General features: G+C 46.0%; 1 protein-coding gene across 3 annotated transcripts in view; it reads left to right on the forward strand.

Moving 5' to 3' along the window:
• Positions 1-13,591, forward strand: part of si:ch211-222n4.2 (uncharacterized protein LOC101885505 homolog) — a 48,208-nt gene continuing 34,617 nt past the window's right edge. The window contains exons 1-2 of one of the 3 annotated variants that reach the window (XM_048611531.1): positions 1-116; positions 5,543-6,334. In XM_048611531.1, the coding sequence (XP_048467488.1) occupies positions 6,001-6,334 (334 nt within the window). In that variant the 5' untranslated portion in view covers positions 1-116; positions 5,543-6,000. Of the gene's footprint in view, positions 117-490; positions 746-5,542; positions 6,335-13,591 lie in introns of those variants that run through there. The other 2 variants (XM_048611533.1, XM_048611532.1) reach the window with 2 other exon arrangements.

Below are 13,591 nucleotides of genomic sequence, written 5' to 3' on the forward strand. Positions count from 1 at the left end.
TGGGAGTTTCCGGTTGCCCATGGTAACGCGGTCGGTTACTAGGGAACGGCTGTCACCCTGGGAACGCGGCGACTGCCCAACCACCGCCGCCCGGCCGCTTTCAACCGCCCGGCTCGGTGAGTAGCTCAACCCGGGACCTACCCCACACCCGGACCCCAATCCCACTGGGACTGCCTCCCATCGGGACCCCACGACCATCACCTGGCAGGAACCCGCACCCACCGGGACCTGGCCGTGAGGACTCCCCACCCCCACAAGCCGGGCTCCATCATGACCCGGGAACACACTCCACGCCAGCTGTAACCTGGGGACCTCCAAACTCTTCAGCCTGAGACACACCTAAAACCCAGGGCCCCTCCAAAATCCCAGGACCCACCAAACAGCATCACCCCCCCGCCCCCCAAAGTGGACCACAACCACCACCTACCCCACCTCTCCAATAAACTGGAACACTTAATTATTAGGGTCTCCCTCAAGTAGAACACCCACATACCCCCTTCACCCTAAATCCCTTCCCCACACACAGCTGCACTGGGAGAACTGGAGAAGGGTGTTTGTGTGATTTGGAATAAGTTTGGCAGGAGAGTAGGTGTGGAGGGGAGAATGAGGTTCAATTCGATAGTTGAGGATAACACACCGTCTGAGATTTGTCTGAATCATGAGCGGTTTCTTTGGTTCGTGGATACAGGATGACGCCCAACATTACTTCTCCAACCCATTCCCTATCTACAGCCCCCAACTCTAGGTCTGGCCTGTTGGACATTTCTGTCAGCATCAAGTTACTGATCTGTCAACATCCCAGCTTCCTATCCCTAATCATTTTCTTCATCTGAACCAAGCCACTAGAATTCTTGGTGTTTGATGCTTAGTAGAGATGTAAACCCAACATCTTAGAAACACAGAACTGAAGAGCAGAAGAAGGCTATTCTGTCCCTTGAACTTGCTCCACCATTCTAGATCAAAGCTAATTATTTACCTCAGCACTATTTCCCTATGTTACCCCCTTATCCCCTGATGTCATTAGTATCCAAAATCTATCAATCTCTGTCTTGAACTAACTCAGTGAGTGAGCTCCCTTGTGTTAGAAAATTCCAAAGATTCACTATCCTCTGAGTGAAGAAATTCCTCCCTATCTCAGGACTAAATGGCTTATTCTGAGTCCTGTAGTTCTAATCACACCCGTTTCCTCCTAACCAAGGGAAACATCCTTTCTAAAATGTCCCTTTAAGATTTTCCTTGAAATTTCAATGAGATCACTTAGTCTTCTAACCTGTAGAGAATACAGAATCAGTCTCCTTAATATTTCCTCAAAGGACAGTTCCCCCATTCCATGAGTCAGTTTGGTGAACCTCTGCTGCAGCCCTCTGTGGAAAGCGTATCTTTGCTTAAGCAAGGGCACCAGAAGTGTACACAACATTCCAGGTGCAGCCTCACCAGTGTTCTATATAATTGGAACAAGGCTTCATTGGTCCTGCCCTCAAGTCCTGTTGCAATAAAGTGCAGCAAATCTCTTGCTTAGTTGTTTGCTGTACCAGCATGTTGGCTTTCAGTAACTTATAAACAAGGACATCCATGTCTTTTGGACATATACATTTTTCTGCACCTCCATTCATCCTAACAAAGTGGACCTTATTGACAATCTAGCTATACCCTGCTGTATCCTTTGACAATCCTCCTCACTTTCTGCCAATTTTGGTATCATCCACAAACTTACTAATCAGACTACCAACATCTTCCTCCAGATCGTTTATGTATATTATGACCAACAAAGGTCCCGGCACTGATCCCTGAGGAACATCAGTAGTTACTGATTTCCATTCTGAAAAACACCCTTCCACTGCTACTGTCTGTCTTCCATGACTAATCCAGTTTTGTATCTATCTAGCCAGCTTACCCCACATCCCATGAGACTCTACCTTTTGTACCAGCCTGTCATGAGGTACCTTATCAAATGCCTTACTAAAGTCCTTGTAGACAATATCCATTGCCCTTCCCTCATCAATCATTCTTGTCACCTCAAAAAACTCAATCAAGTTGGTGAGATATAACCTTCCCCACACAAACCAATTCTGTCTATCACTAACAAGTCCATTTGCTTCCAAATGTGAATAAATCCTGTCTCACAGTATCTTCTCCAACAGCTTCCCCACCACTGATATCAGGCTCACTGTCTGGTAATTACCTGGATTATCTCTTTCCCTCCTGAACAAAGGAACAACTTTGGCCATTCTCCACTCCTCAGGAACCTTACCTGAGGCCAAAGAGGCTGCAAAGATATCCATTAAGACCCCAGATATTTCCTCCCTTGCCTGCCATTGTATGCTGGGGTAGATCACATCTGGCCCTGGGGACTTGTCTGCCTTAATACATTTCAAGACACCCAATACTTCCTCCTTCATTATGTTGACCTATCTGAGAGTATTCACAAACCTTTCCCTAACCTCAACATCCCTCATGTCCTCCTCTTTGGTGAATTCTGCTGTAAAGTACTCATTAAGGATCTTACCCATTTCCTTTGGTTCCACACATAGCCTTCCCTCCTTTATACTTGAGTGGGCCTACTCTTTCCCTAGCTACCCTCTTGTGCTAACATATGTATACAATGCCTTGGGATTCTCCTTAACCTTGCTGGCCAATAACGTTTCATAGCCTTTTTCAGCCCTCCTAACTCCCCCTTTGAGTTCTTTCCTACGTTCTCTATCTTCTTCAAGGACTTAGTTTGTTTTTATGTGTTTAGACCCTAGGTATGCTTACTTTTTTTGACTGAGCTGATAATTTCCCCTGTCATCCACGGTTCCTAAATCCAGCCATTCCTGTCCTTCATTTTCACAGGAACATGCCTGTACTGCATTCTAATCAACTGGTCTTTACAAGATTCCCAACAGTCAGATGTGGATTTACCCTCAAACAGCCTTCCCCAATCTATATTCTCTAATTCTTGCTTAATTCCATTATAGTTGGCCTTCCCCCAATTTAACACCTTCATCCTAGGTCCACTCTTGTCCTTATCTGTAAGTGTCTGAAAACTTGTGGAATTATGGGGTGGCACGGTGACTCAGTGGTTAACACTGCTGCCTCAAAGCGCCAGGATCCTGGGTTCGTTTCCACCCTTGGGCGACTATCTGTGTGGAGTTTGCACATTCCCTCCGTGTCTGCGTGGGTTTCCTCCGGGTGCTCCAGTTTCTTCCCACAATCCAAAAGATGTGCAGGCTAGGTGGATTGGCCATGCTAAATTGCCCATAGTGTTCAGGGATGAGTAGATTAGGTGGGTTGTAGGGGATGGGTCTGGGTGTGATGCTCTGAGGGTCAGTATGGACTTGTTGGGCCGAAGGGCCTGTTTCCACACTGTAGGGACACTATGATATTCCCAAAATGCTCCCCCTCTGACACTTTGATCACCTGGCCGGGCTCATTTCCCAGTACTAGGGCCAGTATGGCTCCCTCTCTCATTGGACTATCCACATACACTTTCAAACATCCCTCTTGGACACAGCTAACAAATTGATTTCTATCCCAACTCTGGGCACCAAGGGGGTCCCAGTTGATAGTCAAGGGAAGTTAAAATCATCCACCACAACAAATCTGTTATTTTCACACCTTTCCAAAATCAGAGTACGTATCTACCAAAATGACACAGCGGGAGTATGCTGGGCCCATAACCCAGAGGTCAATGGATTGAAACGGTCCTTTGCTACTTGAGAGTCCCAATTGCAGCATACGCATGTGGCACCAGCGAGCGTTGATTCACAGATGCTGCCAGACCTGCTGAACTTTTCCAGCAACTTCTGTTTTTGTTTCTGATTTACAGTATCCACAGTTCTTTCTGTTTTTATATAACATTTTTTCTGTCTCCCACTGACAGCTGGGAGGTCGATAGTACAATCCCAGCATTATGATTGCACCCTTCCTCTTCCTGAGCTCTGCTCATAATGCCTTGATGCACGGTTCCCCTAGGGTGTCCTCCCTCAACATAGCTGTGATATGCTCCCTAACCTGTAATCCTACTCCCCCAACTCTTTTATTTCTTTCTCTGCCTCGTCTTAAACATTGATATCTTGGAACATTAGGCTGCTTCTCCTATCTGTCTTTCAACCAAGTCTCTGTGATAGCAACAACATCATAATTGCATGCATTAATCCAGGCTCTAAGTTCATCATCTTACCTGCTATACTTCTTGCATTGAAGCAAATACGGTCCAAGCCTCCAGTTCCACTGAGCTTAACAACCTCTCCCTGACTGCTGTTCTTCTTGGATATGTTTGCTTTAGACTCCAGCTCGAACCCCAGTCTCTATTCTTACTGACCTGCTGCTCTGGTTCGCACCCCCTGCCACACTAGTTTAGACACTCTCAAGTGGCACTATCAAACCTCCCTGTCAGGATATTGGTGCCCCTCCAGTTTAGATGCAACATCTCCTTGTACAGGTCCCACCTTCCCTGGATGACATCCCAATGATTCACATATCTGAAGCCCTCCCCACTTCACCAGCTCCTTAGCCACACGTTCAATTGTACTCTGTCTCTGTTTCTGGCCTCAGTAGTATGTGGCACGGGAGTACTCCTGAAATTACTACCCTAGGGGTCCTGCTTTTTAGTTTACTACTAACTCCCTGAATTGTCATTGCTGGACCTTGTTATTCTTTCTACCTATGTCATTTGTGCCAATATAGATAATGACTTCTGTCTGTTTGCCCTCCTATTTCAGAATGCCCTGTACCCACTCAGAGACATCCATGACCTCATGCATCAGGGAAGCAACATACCATCCTGGACTCGCTTTCACAGCCACAGAAGTGCCTATCTGTGCTCCTGACTATTGAATCTCCAATTCTATTGCTCTACTACACTTTGTCCCTCCCCTCTGTACAGCAGGGCCAGCCTGGAATGGGGAACAAATGCACACTGTTGACTTTATCCTGCACTACACAAGCTAACTGACCCCCTCGCTATTAGGAATGCATCCCAAAACCGCCACCCGCCTCGTCCAACATTGGTTTCTTCAAAGATAACACAGTGTGGAGCTGGAGGAACACATCAGTCCAGGCAGCATCAGAGGAGCAAGAAAGTTGACGTTTCGGGTCAGGACCCTTCTTCAGAAAATCCTGCTCCTGCTGCTCTGATGCTGCCTGGCCTGTTGTGTTCCTCCAGCTCCACACTGTGTTATCTCTGACTCCAGCACCTGCAGTTCTTACTATCTCTTGGCTTCTTCAATGCTAGGTTTGTGACCAAACTTTCTCTTCCCCTCCCCCCATCCCACTGTCTTTATCTCTTGCCTTTGGTTGGTGTTGTTCTTGAATCGACACTTGTTACCTGTAAGGTCCACTTTCCCTTCTGTCCTCTGGTTACCTGTAATGTGCAGTCTCCCCTTCATTCCTTTTCACTGCTATGCATGTTCTAAGGTAACTAAGTGTATTCAGGCTGAAGCTCAGCGATTGTGTCTCTGGAATGAACGAATGATTGAATAAGAAACAATAGCCCACTCATTCAAACATCCCATCGCCTTCGCTTCCCTTCATTAATTCCTTTGCTTCTCCTCTCCTGCAGAGATTGGATTAGAGATTTCTCAAGTAGAGATGTGTCCCAGCTACTGCCCCCAGGGCAGAGACATTGAGAGCAGCGCCAAGAGCTTGTGTGGGCAGCAGGGAACACGGCTGCAAGTGTAGATGTAGAAGCTCTGAGAGAAGGCAGCAGGACACTCCAGTGGATCCACAGCTGCGATTCGGGGAGGACTTGGCACTCTTGCCGTCTGAGAACCCTGTGGATTATTTACTGCTTGGAAAGGATAAGGAAAACTGAGTTGGCCTTAGAACAGCGACTTCACCAAGGCCCAGTGTTAGGCCAACCAGGAGCTTGCATCTACTGTGGTCTCCAGCACAGACTGGTGTGTGACAGTTGAATGACCTGAAAGGGAAGAAAAAGCACATTTGAGTTTTTTAAAAAAATATTTACACATAAATTTCAGACTTGGCCAGATCTGCGCCACTGCGTGCAGCAGGGGTTTGATGGAAGCCCTCTCCCCGGGGGACATGTCGAGTGCCAGCCTTCCCCCACTCCGTAACCTGCCCCAGTGGTCCCGGGTTGGGACAGTCCAGAGGAGCCGCTACCCCCGCTCCTTCTTCCAGGACAATGTCAAGCATCTACCCTTGTCGCCCAACGCAAAGACAACCAAAAGTGAGGTCCCGCACCAGCTCAGCCCCCTGTACGAGCAGCGGGACATAGACCCAAACCTGCGGGTAGTTGCCCTGGAGAAGAATCTCAAGTTCCTGCAGGAGCAGCACTCAGAAACTCTGGGCAAACTACACCAGGAAATCGAACTGCTCAAACGGGCTAACCAAGGTGCGTGTTTCATGCTTTGGTTCGGGGGCGTCGGTGGGTGGTGTTTAAACATAGTAACATGGGGTGGAGCTGGATATGAAGTGAGATTCAGGCTAGATCCCAAAGCATTTATAGCAAACCTTTATCTGTGTTTTTTAAGTGATGATGGTTGAGGGGTAAATATGGCCAGGCCGATGATGATAATTCCCTTGTGCTTCTGAATTATACCTGAGAGGATAGGTGAAGCTTCAACATCTCCAGTTTAATGCCTCGTGAAGGGCTTTGCTCAGGCAGTTCCTGAGTAAAATATAGAAGTGTCAGTCTGGATTATGTGCTTGAGTCTCTGGGTGGGGGATTTAAACATGAAGATGGGTAATATTAATAACACTGGATGAGGATTACAGAGGCCCAGGCTGATGTTCTGGGGCATGGTTTCAATTCACGTAATGGCAGCTAGTAGAATTTAAATTCAATTAATAAATCTGGAATTGAGAGCTAGGATCAGTGATTGCGCCTAGAAGCTATCATTGTTTGTCGTAAAAGCTCGCCTGTTTCACCAATGTCCTTTAGGGCTGAAATCTGCCATCCTTTGGTCCGTTACTCCAGATCCACAATATGTGAATGACTCTTGATGACCCTGTGAAATTATTTTTATTTTTTGTATTATTAATTCCTGGGATGTGGATGTCACTGCTGGGCTGGCATGTATTGACGTGTTGCCCTTGAGAAGGTGATGCCTTGAAACTGCTGCAGTTGAACTGGTGTAAGCACAATCAAAATGCCTTTAGGGAGGGAGTTCCAGGATTTTGAACCAGTGACAGTGAGGGAATGACAATATAATTCCAAGTCAAGATGGTAGGTAGGAGAATATCTGCTGCCCATGTTCCCTGTAGATGCCAGTTTGTGCGTTTGGATGAGCTTTGTTGAATTTCTGCAGTACATCTTGAAGATGGTACACACAGTTGTTACTGAGTGTTGGTGAAGGAAAGAGTGAATATTTATGGATAAAGTGCCAAACAAGCATGCTGCTTTGTTCTTGAACTTCCTGTGTTTTGTTGGTGCTGCACTCATCTAGGCAAATGAAGGATATTCGATCACACTCCTGACTTGTGCCTTGTAAATAGTGGACAGGCTTTGAGAGTCAAGAGGCGAGTTACTTACTGCAGGTTTCCTAGTTTCTGACCTGCTCATGTAGCTATGGTATATATGTGGCTGGTTCAGTTCAGTTTCCCTAAGAATGTTGATAGTGAGGTTTCAACAATGGTAATGGCATTGAATGTCAAGGGGCAGTAGTTATATTCTCTTCTGTTGTAAGTGGTTATTGCCTGGTACATGTGGCACAAAAGTTACTTGGCACTGTCAGCCCAAACCTGAATTCATAGGATGTACGTCTTGCTGACAATGCCAGCATTTATCACCCACCCCTAACTGGTCTTGAACTGAGTGCTTTGCTGGGAAATTTCAGAGGATTTAAACCTATATCCCCAGAGAATTAGCTCAGCTCTCCAGATTATAAATGCAGAGATGTTACCACAATGCTACCACCTCCTCTATGACAAGCAAACCACTCAGTTCAAGGGCAATTAGGGATGAACAATAAAAACTGCATACAAATGACACCTATTTTCTGTGAAGTAATGCATGTATAAGAGGTTCAAAGAATTTAATCCAGTGGCCATGAAGGAATGATAAAATTTGTCAATATGATGTTATGATTTAACTGGGAAGTGTATGATGACAATCATGCCCCACTGATCTACAAGTGGTCCCAAATATATAAGTGTATAAAAACCCAACAAGACCACCAAAATTACCAATTAGTCTGACTGGCTGCTATTCAGGACAAAAGAAATTCACATCAGGTTTCATCATTAACAGAAAACAACTCTATTCGTTGTAACACACTTAACTTTAACAAAAGCAGAGAAAAGAATTTCTAATCTAGTATTAAACCGTACTCATTCCAAGTTCAATATACGTAAAACTCATTCCAAGTTCAATATACGTACAAACTCAAGTCACAATTAAACCAGACAACAGATAAATGATTTACCACATTCACTATGAGTAGAAAAGTTATGTAGACAGAATATATACAATTTTGAAGGTCAAAAGTCCAGACCACAAAGTGGAAGGTTATTATCCTTTTGAGTTATCATCATCTGTAGGGTGATGGTCATTTTTCACTTTAGTGGTTGACCAAGAGGTCTGTTTCAGAATTGTTTTTAAGCTTTTTAAGTTTGTCAGCCTATTTCCCACACTGGAAAAGAGATAGTAAGAGACAGGGAGAGCAATGAATGTTTTCTCTTTGCAGACTCTGAATGTTAGTCACCCTGTTGCCCTGCTGCTTACAGCTTTTAATACTCTGTAGTTTAACCAAACAGACTGTCGACAAGCTGAATTTCCTCAACTCAAAAGACTCGGTGCCACTTAGTCTCATTCTCTGCATTGCTACTTCAAAAAGCACAGCTCAAAAATATGCAGTGTTTCATTTTCAAGTTGCAAATCTGTTCTGGTATTTCAGTTATCCAACAAACCAACTTCCATTTCAGCCAAAATAAAACAACTGCTGATGCTGGAGATCTGAAACAAAAACAGAAATTGCTGGCAATACTCTGCAGGTTGGGAGCAACTTTGGGAAGAAAGCAGCGTTGACATTTTGAGTCCAGTGACTCTTCATTAGAACTGATAGCAGCTAGGAAAATCTGGCATATATGCTGAAGATGAGGTTGGGGTTGGGGTGGGGTAGGGAAAGGAAGAGATGGGCAGGTTGGTGAAGAGAGAGATATGAAAGGGGTAGATAAATGTGGGATTATCGATGGCAGGCCAGGACAGAAGAAAATCTGAATAAATGATAGTGAGAGCTGAGGGTATCAGAGAATGGGTAGTCGGTGCTGAAGGTCTGAGAGTAGAAGAAAATAGATTGGCTGTGCTAAAAGTAACTCGTCATAATACAACCAGGTGGGGTTGTGGGTAAAAAAAATTGAAGAACGGAATCAGGCTGTACAGTTATGATTCAGAGATAGTAGGAACTGCCGATGCTGGAGAATCTGAGATAACAAGGTGTAGAGTTGGATGAACACAGCAGGCCGAGCAGGAAAGCTGACATTTCGGGTCTGGACCCTTCTTCAGAAGTGGGGGAGGGGAAGGGGATTCTGAAACAAATAGAGAGCGAGGGGGAGGTGGACAGAAGATGGATAAAGGAGCAGATAGGTGGAGAGGAGACGGACAGGTCAAGGAGGCGGGGATGCAGCCAGTAAAGGTGAGTGTAAGGGAGTGGAACACCTACGCTCGGTTCGTGACAAACGACTGCACCTCCCAGTTGCGAACCACTTCAACTTCCCCTCCCACTCCTTGGAAGACATGTCCATCCTGGGCCTCCTCCAGTGCCACAACAATGCCACCCAAAGGTTGCAGGAACGGCACCTCATATTTCGCTTGGGAACCCTGCAGCCCAATGGTATCAATGTGGACTTCACAAGCTTCAAAATCTCCCCTCTCCCTACCGCATCCCAAAACCAGCCCAGCTCATCCCCGCCTCCCTAACCTGTCTGTCCTTTCTCCCACCTATCCACTCCTCCCACCTCAACCCCCACCCCCACCTCCTACCTACCAGCCTCATCCCCACCTCCTTGACCTGCCCGTCTTCCCTTGACTGACCAACCCCCACCCTAACTCCCCACCTACACTCACCTTTACTGGCCCCATCCCTGCCTCCTTGACCTGTCCGTCTCCTCTCCACTATCTGCTCCTTTATCCATCTTCCATCCGCCTCCCCCTCTCTCTCTACTTATTTCAGAATCCCCTTCCCCTCCCCCATTTCTGAAGAAGGGACCACACTCGAAACGTCAGCTTTCCTGTTTCTCTGATGCTGCTTGGCCTGCTGTGTTCATCCAGCTCTACATCTTGTACAGTTATTGAACTCTGTTGAGTATCAGAAGCTGCAAGGTCCCCAAGCTGAAATGTAATGCTGTTCCTTGAGCTTGCACTGAGCCTTGCTGGAACACTACAGCATGGCTAGAAATGTTGGTGTGGGAACACTTGGTGTATTGATGTGGCAGGCAACTGGAAGCTCTGGGTCATTTTTGCAGACAGAACATAGGTGTTTTGCACATGTAAGGGGACCACATTGTGAGCAGTGAATACAGTCAATTAGATTGAGTGAAGTACAGGTAAATCACTGCTTCACTGAAGGGTATGTCTGGGCCTTGAATGGTGAGGAGGGAGGAGGTAAATGGGCAGGTGTTACACCTTCAGCGATTATACGGGAAGGTGCCATGGGTTTGTGGGGAGGCATTGTGAGTGGAGGAGGAGTGGATCAGAGTATCTAGAGGGAACAATCCGTGTGGAATGCTATCAAAGAAGCCAAGGAGTATATGTATCTGGTGTGGCACCCGATTGGTAGGATGGTGAGGACCAGGGGTTCTTATTGCTGTTGTGGGAAGGAAGAGAAGGGTGAGGACAAAAGTGTGGGAAATGGGCTGAATACAGCTAAGGGCTCTTTTGACTATGGTAGCTGGGAATCCTAATTGAGGAAAAAGGTGGACTTTTCTGAGGCCACCATGTGGAAGGTGGCATCATCAGAACAGATACAACAGAGATGAAGAAACTGGGAGAATGGGATAGAGTCATACAGGAAGCAAAGTGTGAGGATGTATAGTCAAGGTAACTGTGGGAGTCGGTGGGTATGTAATGGATATTGGCGGCCCGCCTATGTCCAGAAACGGAAACAGATGTCAAGGAAGGGAGGACTCAGAGATGGAGACAATGAAGTGGTGGAAATTGAAAGCGAAATTCTCTGCTACCTTCAGCTCTCATTTATTCACCTACTCTTCCATCCTGGCCTGTCATCCATAGCCACCATGTTCATTCACTCCTTTCTAGGTGGACTTTTCTGAGGCCACCATGTGGAAGGTGGCATCATCAGAACAGATACAACAGAGATGAAGAAATTGTCTCTCTCTAGGCTCCATCTCCACCTATCCATATATCTCTCCCTATCCATATATCTCTCCCTCCCCCAACCTGGTCTTCAGCATAAATACCAGATTTTCCTAGCTGCTATCAGTTCTGATGAAGAGTCACTGGACTCAAAATGTTAACTGTGCTTTCTTACCACAGATGCTGCTAGACCTGTTGAGTTTCACCAGCAATTTCTGTTTTTGTTCCATTTCAACTTATAGTCCCAAAAGAGGAAATATGTGGTCTCTTACCAATATGTGGGATAGTGAGCGACGAGGTACTGATACTCCCATGCATCAACTTGTTCTCAATGTTGTTCTAGATGTTAGTTTGGAAAGTGCCTTGGTGCTTTGGTGAGTACCACTTGTAGATGGTAGACACAGCTGCTGCCACTGCACACAGGTGGTGGAGGGAGTGGATGTTGAAGTTGGTGGATGGGGTGTTCATCAAGTAGACGTCTATTTCCAGGATGGTTTTGAGCTTGTGTGTTTTCGAAGCAGTGCCCATTAAGGCAAGTGGAGCGTATTTCATCATACTCCTAACTTATCGTAGAATGGTTACAGCAGAGGAGGAGGCTATTTGTCTCTTTGTGTCTGTGCCAGCTGTCTAAAGGACCAATCCTCTTAGTACTATACCTTTGCCTTCTTTGCAAGTTTTTCCTTTCGGAAAATACTCCACAAGCCCTGGGGTAGAGAATATCAAAAATTTTCAGCACTGTCAGTAAAGAAATTTCTCCATATCTAGATCCTACATGATTGATAACTTCTCATGAAACTATGTCCCTTGTTGTAGATTCTCCAGCCAGTAGAGATATCATCTCAGTGTCTACCAGTGCTCAAAATATCCAGGAGAAGCAGGAGAATCCACCTCCAAAATGCCTGTGAAATTTAATAATGGGGATGACCAAGAAAGCAAAAAAGCTAGCCCTTGAAGTAGAATGTGCAGAATCTGTAAGGATCTGCTCCTCCAGTGAAGTGGCACAGTGGCTCAGTGGTTGGCATTGTTGCCTCACAGTGCCAGGGACGTGGGTTCAATTCTAGCCTTGGGTAGCTGCCTGTGTGGAGTTTGTACATTCTTCCTGTTTCTGCTGGGTGCCCTGGTTTCCCCCCACAGTCTGTAGATGTATAGGTTAGGCAGATTGGCCATGCTAAATTGTCCATAGTATCCAGGGATGTGTAGGGTAGGTGGATTAGCCATGGGAAATGTGAGGTTGTAGAGATAGGGCAGGAGGGTTGGGTCTGGATAGGATGCTGTTTGGGGTTTGGTGCTGACTCAGTGGGCTGAATTACCTCTTTCTGCACTGTAGAGATTCTATGAATGACAGGCTAGTTCTCCATTGTGTTTACGGATGATAGACTCATAGAGAACCCATCAGCAGTAAACATGAGAGAAACAGCCTATGATTGGAGGAGTAGCAAGCAGGGTAAGTAAGAAAGAAAGGGAACAAGTAAGTGGGCTGATTGCAAAGCCTTTTGACAGAGTTGCTTAGACAAAGGGATTGCTGAGGCATGAGTGGAGGGAGGGGACCCCTTTTGAGAGTAAAAGCTTTGGTAGGGTCTGGTGGATCAAGGCTGGGGAGCTGACTGTCATAGGTTTTATTTGGAGTGGGGGATGAGAAGGTTGCAAAGGGAGTTGAAAAATTGATTGCAAGAGGTAGGCTGCATGGGGGTGGGGATAGGGAGAAGTTGCAGGAGAGATCAGAGAGAGGGTGAGATTGCAAGAGGGTGAGTTGGGATGGTGGCTGAAGTGGCTACAGGGAGGGTGCAAAGAAGTGGTGCAGGCTGCAGGGGGGACAGGGAAGGAAGGCGGCTGCAGTGGGTGAGAGGGAAGGTGCTAAATAGGAAGAACATTTTAAATTTGTCAAAAAAGGAATCCTTAGCTAACTAGGAATCAGGAAGACCTAAACCACTGAGGCAATAAATTCCTTGCAAATGATCATGAATCTTTAGCTTAAGACTGCATATGTTCAAGAACTATTGTATAGGGAAAATGTTGTAAATTGTCAAATTTAAATCTGAGTTAAATCTAAGTCTAATATGCAGTAAAAAGGGTATTAACTGTGTGGTTCCTGCTTTGTGCATGCATGCTGGAAACATATTAACTGTGACTTCCTCAGTCTGCGGAAGTTGCATTTAGGATGGTGGTTTTTGTTTGGGTAGAGGTGTACGTCCTTTATTTTGAAAATAAATCTTTTGCTAACTAAGAGATAGTAGGAACTGCAGATGCTGGAGAATCCGAGACAACAAGGTGCAGGGCTGGATGAACACAGCAGGCCAAGCAGCATCATAGGAGCAGAGAGGCTGACGTTTCGGGCCT

Source organism: Rhincodon typus, chromosome 24 (genome assembly GCF_021869965.1).
Source record: "Rhincodon typus isolate 14 chromosome 24, sRhiTyp1.1, whole genome shotgun sequence".
NCBI classification, from domain to species: Eukaryota; Metazoa; Chordata; class Chondrichthyes; order Orectolobiformes; family Rhincodontidae; genus Rhincodon; species Rhincodon typus.